The sequence below is a fragment of the Vanessa atalanta genome, chromosome 9 (genome assembly GCF_905147765.1).
Source record: "Vanessa atalanta chromosome 9, ilVanAtal1.2, whole genome shotgun sequence".
NCBI classification, from domain to species: Eukaryota; Metazoa; Arthropoda; class Insecta; order Lepidoptera; family Nymphalidae; genus Vanessa; species Vanessa atalanta.
The window spans coordinates 3184426-3194088 of record NC_061879.1 but is presented as its reverse complement, the minus strand read 5'-3'; the positions used below and the strand labels follow the sequence as shown (position 1 = coordinate 3194088).

Genomic DNA, 9663 nt, shown 5'->3' with positions numbered 1-9663 from the left:
TATTATAATAATTTTTTTTTTTATTTTTATAAATTACTTAAACGATTATATACATTAAAGTTGATTCGTTAATTCATAATAGTGGCCAGTAACGATTGCATCATTACTTTTGTTTCGTCAACTTTAATTTTTTAAATTAAGAATTATAACTACATTTAAGCATTGAAAATATTATTTGTTAATTCTTGATTACGTTAGAATAAATAAAAAAAACGTTTTACAAGAGAAATCTAATGAATAATCATATGTACGAGAAATTTGTACGAAATAGAAGAATGAGCAATTTTAAAAACAACGAACAATAATGTGTCAAAATAAAATTCAAAATTTGACACATCTATCCTAGAGAGAGTTGGGGTGAGATTGACAATGGGATGACATGGTATTGATCGAATTTCCGGTTGATTCGATCACTTTTTATATATATTGTCTCCCAGTAAATAGAATCAGTTTTATTAGCTTGTATTGACTGGACAACGAAATCAATAAAAGTGTGCAAGAATTAGTCGGAAATTCGTTCGGTACGATCTCACCTCAGTGTCGGTCATGCCCCAACTCACTCTATTTAAATATTTTAATATGCTTTTGGAACGATTTGGGAATTGTACGTATTATATATAGGTACGGAATAAGGTTACATTAATTCATTGTGTGTTCATTCGTAATGAATTAATGTAATCTAATTCATTGTGAGATTTAATGTGTTGTCACCTTAATTATTAAATACTAGCTGTGCCCGCGACTTCGTGCGAATTTAACAAAAAAATATATTTTGTAGCCTAAGTTACTTCTTATTACATCAACTATCTGCCAGTGAAAGTCCCGTCAAAATCGGTCCAGCCGTTCCGAAACAAACAGACAGATAGACAGACAAAAATTGTAAAAAAAAAAAATTTGTTATATGTACCGTGTATACATAAAAATGCATTTGGTATAAAGCGGCTATTTTAATATTACAAACAGAAACTCAAATTTTATAATATATGTATATAAGTAATTAGCAAAAAAGCGCGTCCTTTCGCACCACTGGGAATTTGTATTCGCTTTTAATTATGTATTCGGTATTTCTTCGATATAATGTTTCGCGCGTTCCAGTTGCTTTTTTTTAAATGTGGAGTTATATAATATCAATTATTGCCTTGGATTTCGCTTACAAGTTAAGCGCAATTGTAGAGTAGATTAATTAAAATAACTTAGAATATTTTATATAGGTTTAGATAGATTGTATACGCAAAGACGTGCACTACAAAATAAATAAAAGAAGCCAACCTTATGATCTTGGTTTGCGTGACAGTTAGGCTTGATACTCACCGGACGTCATATAGAATAAATCGATTGTTACCAAATGATTTGTTAGGTCTATAACTCAGTTAGCTTGTTGAAATGAAGTCGGAGCGTTACGGTAGCATGTCAATCGAAGATACGGATCGGGTACTTCTGGTCTTTTAATTAGTACTCCGACGCACTTAGTGTTAGCGAGTCCCATCTGCCTCCACTCCAACTTCACGTGAAGATTCTTGTGTGTGTTTTTTCGAGCGAGATAAAAATGATAAATTTTTGAAATGAATAAACATATATACTAACACATGCTTTAATAAATAACTCATAGTGGCATTATTAAAAACAGCTTGACGTGTTAGAAGGATTGGTACAATTTCTTTTTTTGGGTTTTAACGAAACACCGTTTTTCTAACAACAACTTTCCAACCGAGATTGATACAAATTTAAGGCTTCATGCTATAAATATTTCTAAAATAAATTATCAATTTATATTTTTATTTTACATTTACTTATTTACACGAATTCAGGATGTAAACCCTGTTCGCCTAATCCATATGGCCATGATGAGGTGGTCCATAAATAATAGTTGCCACGCGCCCTAAAAACAAAATATTACTTTAGTGCAATCAACAATTCTTAATAATAATCACTAGGTAGCTAGCTACAGTGAATGTTCTCAATTAAGTATCTTATTAAATGAATAGGACTATTATTGTCTCGTTTAAGCCGACTTCAAAAAAGATAAATTGTTTTTGGCTATGTTTCTATGTTCCAACGACTAATTTGTTTGATTCAAAACTGTATATGCCAAGTTAGAACGCCAGTTTGTTACATATTATTATACATTGTTAATGCTTTTTTGCGCTTAGCACCGACTTCATATATTCTGGTAATGATAAATATTTTTGTTAAAATTTTTTTTTTTGGACCTTTGTTTTTGAAGTGACAGCGGGACATAAGATATAATATAAAAAAAAACAGAAATAGAATTAAATACAAACTCAGTGTCAATATGATTTCCCATATTTATTGTTTGATCGGTTCCGTTGCCCTGCATCCAGGCGTCACAGTCACTTGCATGCCCCGCTTGAAAAGCGGTTGGTCGTCCTACAGCTACCGCGAAATATTTCCATGCGCAATCATGACTACACAAATCTAGAAAAAAATATCTTCTGACAATCTCTCAGATTTTATAAAACGAAAGGCAGATGGAGTGTGCAGAACATTTTTAAGTGAAGCAACTAAAGTGAATACGAAAAAAAGCAAATGCAAATTCCCGATGGTGTGTAGTAGTTAATAATTACTAATAATAATTGTAGTAGTTAATATTTAATAATACGTCAATAATTAATAATAAAAGTGATAACACTTTTCAAGTATTAACAAAAATACTCGTCGTTTCGCAAAACGCGCGTTCCGTTTGCCTTTTGGTTTTTAAACTGAGTTCATTATGATATGAACGCATAATGAACAATTGTAAAATATTATAAAGTATATTATAAATAAGGATAAACTTTATAAAAATAAATCACTGTAATATAAGTATAAACAAGGCCCAAAAAAGGCGAGCATACAGTGCAAAAATATTAATTGTTACCTTTTATAACAGATTATTTAGTTGTCATGTTTTTCGATAAACTAGAAACCTCTAAAAGAGGATCGATATATTTTTAAAAGGTTTGAGAAATATATGGTAAGGTCCCGTGAATTCTTGCAGGTCCTCTTGGATTTGGACTCAGCTGATTATGAGAGTGGCGGAATACAGACGCCTGTGCAAACACTTCTACTATAATATCCTACTAAGATGGTATTAACCACTATGGCTGATTTACTTATCTTAAAAAAATATAATTACTTTGTTTTGTCAACAATCCAATACCAGACCCCTCGCAGCCTGGTTGCAGGCGATTCCCACAGTTTACCCAAATGTCGACCGTGCCTACAGCTTCTGTGGTACCCAGCACACCAGGGTTAGTGTGAATTGCATATACATATTCTGCAGCGGAAGCGTCTACTCCAGGGAGCGATATTATACCATCGTACAAAGGTCCTGATGCATCTAAACAAGTAATTCTGTGGAGACATTATAGTACGTTAATTTAAAACTAAATCTAGAATCTTAGATTTACACAATATAATAACTATAGCAATGTTTATATATATATATATATATATATATATATATATATATATATATATATATATATATATATTGTTAGTATTTTTTCGTCTTTGTTTTTTTTTTAATTTAGAATTGATAGAACAACAGATATGTTTTATTCATTAAACATATTCTACATACAAATTAAAGGATTCATACTATATCCAGATTTTAGAAAGTTTGTTGTTAGCATAAAACACCTTTTTTACACCTATATACGGTTGATAACGGCACTGCGTACGTCGGAAGACCTACTAAAAAGCCAGCTGTACCCACTCCATCTCTTCTCGAGTTGAGATCGCGTACGCACTTTATGGTAAGGCCTAACGGTTGGCCCACCCAGGCGGTACTCCAATCCAAAACGGTTTACAGAGTAGTACTCTAGTTCCGGGAATGCTTTCGCCGGGACAGAGGGAGCGCATAGCGCCGATGCATACTGCCTCGTCTTTTTCTCTATACACCACGCCACGCCTTCTGTGATGTGTGACACGCCCCTCGTGGTCGGAAGGAGAGACCTCCCGTATCGCTATCCTGTGCACTTACATGCCTAAACAGCCATGTTCGATGATTACCTGCACTTCTCGCTACCCAGCGAATCAAGCTGGGCAATGTAAATAATAAAGAATTCTGTATAATATATTTTCGTTTCTAGGCTTTTTTTCAAACTGAGTAATGTATATTAAAAGTCCGTAATGAGGCGATCGAGAGATGTAAAAGAAAATTGACGGCTTTTTATAGCAACTAACTATATAGTAAGCAGAAGTAGAGAGTGGTGGCGATGAAGGATTATGACGGCATACGAATCACATAAAAAAAAAAAACAACTAAAAAGTTAAAAGTTAAAAGTGTTAAACAGCTTATAGGATACATAAAGTTACGTTAAAAAAATTGTACGTTCAACGTCGTAAAATGTGGGTCAAATCCCCTCCCCCCCTGTAACTTCTAAAATAAGAGAATGATAAAACTATAAAAAAATTATGATGTATATTACCATGTAAACTTCCACCTAAAATTGATTGGAACGAGATCTAGCAAGTTGTTTTTTTTAATTCATAAATCGTAAACCGCAATTTATCTTTCATTCAATCAACTCAAATATAAAAAAAAAAAAACATTTAATTTCATAAACATTAACCCTTCATGGCCGAGTCCGACTCGCACTTGGCCGCTTTTTTTTACATTATTACGTCATTGAATGTTCAAATACATTATTACGGAATTTAAAAATATCTCGGTAACTAATAAAAGTAATATAATCGAATATAAAATGTATGTCATTAATAGATGCATGGCCAGCGCGATAGTTGAGTCCGTGGTGTCCGAAATGAGTCACACGGATTCCACAGAAGACATAATCTCCACAATATTCTTCTAATAGACGGTACGAAATGAGATTAAACTTTTTTTATTTCGATTTTGTTAGGGTAAGAAATCCATTGTCGAATATTGGAGCGCCTATTAAATATTAAATATTTATTATGTATCGTAACAATATTTATAATTAAGAGATATATTAATAATGATAATAACTTATAAATTCGTTTTTATTTTCTTGCGAAATACTTCATCGTTTCGAGAAAAATACTTCACTTTACCGTAATTAAGATTCAGATTCAGACTTTTTCAAATCCCTTATGATACACCATACATTTACTGAAATTATTCGATGCTGAATACGGCGAGGCCAAATAAGTCACCTTGCTGTAGATAGGCAGCCTTTCGAAGTATTTATTTATTATTCGCAAAACAATAATTTTAAGAAAGAACTGTAAAATTGCTATATATAATCGAGCATTTATGCAATTTAAGAATTTTATTTAAAATGATCCCATCAGCAGCATTACGAATATTAATTTTGACAAAAATTCTTAAATTTTCATATAGTCTTAAAATGTTCTAGTATATTAGACATCACAAATTTATATTAAAAATTAGAATTCTTACAATCAATCATTATTGATTATTTAATAATAATTAACAAGCATTATTTAATATTCTTATTCAATTTTTACTTTGTTGGAGTAATTTTACCAGTGTTAAGTGACTATATTTGGAACTGAATTGAATTTATTGGCTTTGACGTTCGATTTGTTTGATATTTCATTGCAAATTTTTGCTATTGTAATATCAAACAAAACCATTTATTATACAAAAACTCTATCTTCACTTAGAAGTTACTGAGGCGTGTTTGAAAACTTATCATCAATTCGCTGCTTGTATTGTTAAGTGCTATCATGAATTGTGTTAGTATATCAATTAGTACGTTTTAATGAGTGACGTAAGGTTTTTTTTACTTTTAATATAGATGCTTTCTTATTTTGTTGTAGTTAATTTTTTGACTATCTCGTTGGTCTAGTGGTAAAATATAAGTTTGAAGATGCCAAAAAGCTGGGTTCAAAGGCCAGGTCAGGCCGACAATAAGTTATTGGGTTTTTAATAACAGCCCGGAGTTTGGAAATTCGAAGTGTATAAATTCCAGTTTCTCGGAAAGTACGTACGGTCCTGCGCCTGAACTCTTTCCGGTCGATTTGAATGTGCCGTCATAATCCATCGGATGACGTCATTATGGCAAATCCAAATATGAGCAAATTCAGAGTGCACTTGCGTTGGCTCACTCAATTGCGCACTATAATATGTTCTGAGAAGTTGACTAGTCTCCTATAAAATTGGCCACCGAGGCCGAAATGGGTCAGGATAACATCATCATCAGATTTTTTTTTGAGTAAGTGTGTGTTTTCTTCTGGGATATCACTTTCCCAACCGGTGGCAGATATTTGACAGTAAATAAATGAGTTTTATATATCCTGTTTTATGTGTATCAGAGTATGTTTTTACAGACATTTATATATATTATTTATAATCTGTGGCTATAGTTTACATTAATCCTATTGAATGAAATTATTTGCTCGATAATTCTGAAATTTACATGATACTCACCGTTTGATTATCTTTCCTTGTTTCTTCACTTCGTCACCGGTGTATCCAAAGAGTTGTGCTCCAAGCGAGAATCCTACCAAATGAACATTTGACAGATCTAGTCCATTATTGGATAGTGTTATCAATGTATTGGCAAATTCTACACCAACCTAAAAAAATAATAATATTTAAAATAAAATAGGTATATCGATTATTTTGCAGGACAACTTCATTCACAAATACAAACCCTTTTCGCATTCGGGATAGCGGTCAGGGCATACGATATAGGTCCAAGTATACCGATTGCTGCTTCTTTTTCCCAGTTTAATAGTAAAATATTAGATTTATTCAGGTACGCGTTTACTATGGCCTCTACGGACCGACCGGTAGCTACACCATTGTACCCAAATGTGTAGAAAACTGTTTCTCTTTGAGATTGGAAGCAGGATGAAAATAAAAGAGGGCTAGGGTTTTTCAGTGAATATTGTTGGTAATCTTCGAATGACCTGAAACATTGGTTAAGTGTCTAAAATATTTAATATATTTAACCAAAAACAGGGGACTTTTGATTTTTCCTATTTTTTGTACCAATTCTCAGTAACGTTCAAAGATAATGGTTTATAATCTTTTGGTGGTAGGACTTTGATCAAACTCGTCTGGGTAGATTAGCTAATACATATTCTGTCGCCAAACAGAAATACATAGTAATGTTGTATTTCGGCTTGAAGGGTGAGTAAGCCTGTGTAAATACAGACACAAGGAGGACCCTAGGTTGGCACTGGTGATATTAAGAATGGTCAATATTCCTTACAGCGCCAGTGTCAGTGGCCATGGTGACTACTCACCATCAGGCCAATTTGTCTGACACACCAAATTATTTTATAAGTGAAATGGATTTCAGAGAAATATTAGTTAACTTTTACCCCAGATAGCAGCGTAAGTCAGCACAGCTTGCACCCGCAATGTAACCTGCAAAATAAACGGCTTTTAAAATAATAATTTAAGGAAAATAACATGAAAAAATAATAATAACCGAAGTCTTAAATAACAGATTAAATCTCTTCGACTTCTTTTTGGTATTTAAATGGAATTCCGATGCTGAAACTTTAACGTATTACTTTTAATTTTAAAATAAAAATATAATTGATTACTATTTATTAATAATTTTAAATATTTATAACATCAAGTTGGCAAAACTTACTTTACTTTTTTACAATAAATAATGTATGAAATGATTAAAGAAATTTTAGAGTATAGTCTGGTCATGCTATGAAGCTAGATTGTAAGAATAACCTGTGTTAAGGATGGCCAGCAACACCCCTCCCCCCCAGATGTGAATTATGTTGCGCTAACTTTTGTATCATTCATAGCAACAGTAACAATTTATACAACAAGCATTCGAAATTTAATCTTCAAAAATGACGTGAGTTTGTGTTTGTGTATGAATTAGTTAATGCGTAAATGTATATGGGCATGTATGTGTGCTTTTTTTTGTTAAATGTAGGGACTAAAACGTAAGTAAATAAGATTACACAACTTAGAATAGATTGTAATAATTCCTACGTATCATCGTATATTTTAACGATAAGATATGTGTTACAGCCTGTAAATATCTAGAAATATTTTTTTGTAGGTAAATAATTGTCATTTAAGTCATTGTGCACAAAAGGGTCAAGGGAGAAAAAAAATTGGCTTGATTAAGTTTGATACTTTTTTTATTATTATCTATTTCAAATTCCCCAAATCACGTACCCTCTATTAAAAGTTGCATTAATACCAGTTTAAAAAAATAATATAATTTATCGTAATATTTACCCAATAAAACAAAAAAGTATATCACAAAAGATTTTCTAAGTAACGCCATTTCGAAATCGGCTTTCACCACTTAAAATTTACGATTTTATTTTTAATTAAATATTTTCGTTCGATTCACAAACATTAAACGTCTTCGTTACACTTACTTCTCATTTTTATATTTCTTCATTGTGTCAAGTTTGAATTAAATTAAAAATTACTGTTCCGTAGACATATCGTGTTAAAAAATATACGTCGCTACATAATTTAAAAATGGATAAATATTTAACAATTCAGGAGTGTTTGATTTGATATTTTATTTTAAAAAACATTACAATAGAGACCATATAAGCCTCTGTCTGTAGCTCCGCTAACTGCTTCTGAACTACTCTACGGATTTTGAACGGAATCGAGGATGGTTTGTAAATTAATATTTTTATGTCATTTATAAATATTTTGTCCTCAGGCACGGTGGAATGAGGATTAGCGCAACACGGCTGGCAGGAGCTGGATGCGAGTAGCCGAAGATAGATCACAGTGACATGCAATTGGAGAGGCCTATGTCCAGCAGTGGACAAGCTTAGGCTGATAATGATGATGATGATGATGAAATATTTTGTACAAAATGGCAGTAAGACGATGTTTTTTTTCCAAAAAACTATTTTCGTACGCTTACATAGCTAACGCGGGCTGAACCTTAAGAAATACAAACAATATACTAGAAAATTTTAGGTCTTAAAATGCCTACAGAAAATTCCACTATAGCAGCTTGCATTTATCTATCTTGTAAGATACACTCGTGATAAGTATTTTTATCCTACCCGAAGTAATACTCTTCGGATCCTAAGTTGGGCCAGAGGGCAGATTCAAGTCTTCGCAATTCCGTTCTGCCTTCAATCACCTCTGCCGTCGCCGCTGTAGGTGGTTCGGCAAATGGGCCACCTGATTTTATGCGATCATAACTGACCGTAAACACTGGTGCTACCAGCGAAGACCTGCTGTTTTTTAGTCATTATGAAAATTGTAAACCGCCACAAACAAAAAAAAAACATGAAGTAAAAAAGGCATTCCTTACATCGTCAATGACCTTGGAAACTAAGATGTTATGTCCTTTTTTATGTTAAATTTAAAAACAGAACATCAATGACATCAAATATAAACGAAAGAATATATCTATATACGTATAAATTACTGTGTTTGAATTTTGAAAAAATTAACATTACATTTATTTTACATTACATTAGCAGCCTGTAAATTTCCCACAGCTGGGCTAAGGCCTCCTCTCCCTTTGAGGAGAAGGTTTGGAACATATTCCACCACGCTGCGGGTGCCAATGCGGGTTAGTGGAATACACATGTGGCAGATTTTCTTTGAAATTAGACACATGCAGGTTTCCTCACGATGTTTTCCTTCACCGCTGAGCACGAGATGAATTATAAACACAAATTAAGCACATGAAATTCAATGGTGCTTGCCTGGGTTTGAACCAAAAATCATCGATTAAGATGCAC

At 32.7% G+C, this 9663-nt stretch overlaps 1 protein-coding gene across 2 annotated transcripts; it reads right to left on the bottom strand.

Moving 5' to 3' along the window:
* Positions 1–1714: 1714 nt before the first annotated feature.
* On the bottom strand, positions 1715–8274 carry LOC125066520 (phospholipase A1 2-like). Of its 2 annotated transcripts, none has more exons than XM_047674621.1 (7): positions 8174–8274; positions 7282–7327; positions 6606–6864; positions 6380–6528; positions 3137–3354; positions 2283–2436; positions 1715–1879 (listed from the first exon to the last, which is right to left on the bottom strand). In XM_047674621.1, the coding sequence occupies exons 1-7, from the start codon at positions 8220–8222 to the stop codon at positions 1795–1797; spliced, it is 960 nt and encodes a 319-aa protein (XP_047530577.1). In that variant the 5' UTR covers positions 8223–8274; the 3' UTR covers positions 1715–1794. The 2 variants fall into 2 exon arrangements, with proteins under 2 accessions (XP_047530577.1, XP_047530578.1); XM_047674622.1 differs by having other exon boundaries at positions 3161–3354; positions 8174–8266.
* Positions 8275–9663: the final 1389 nt, after the last annotated feature.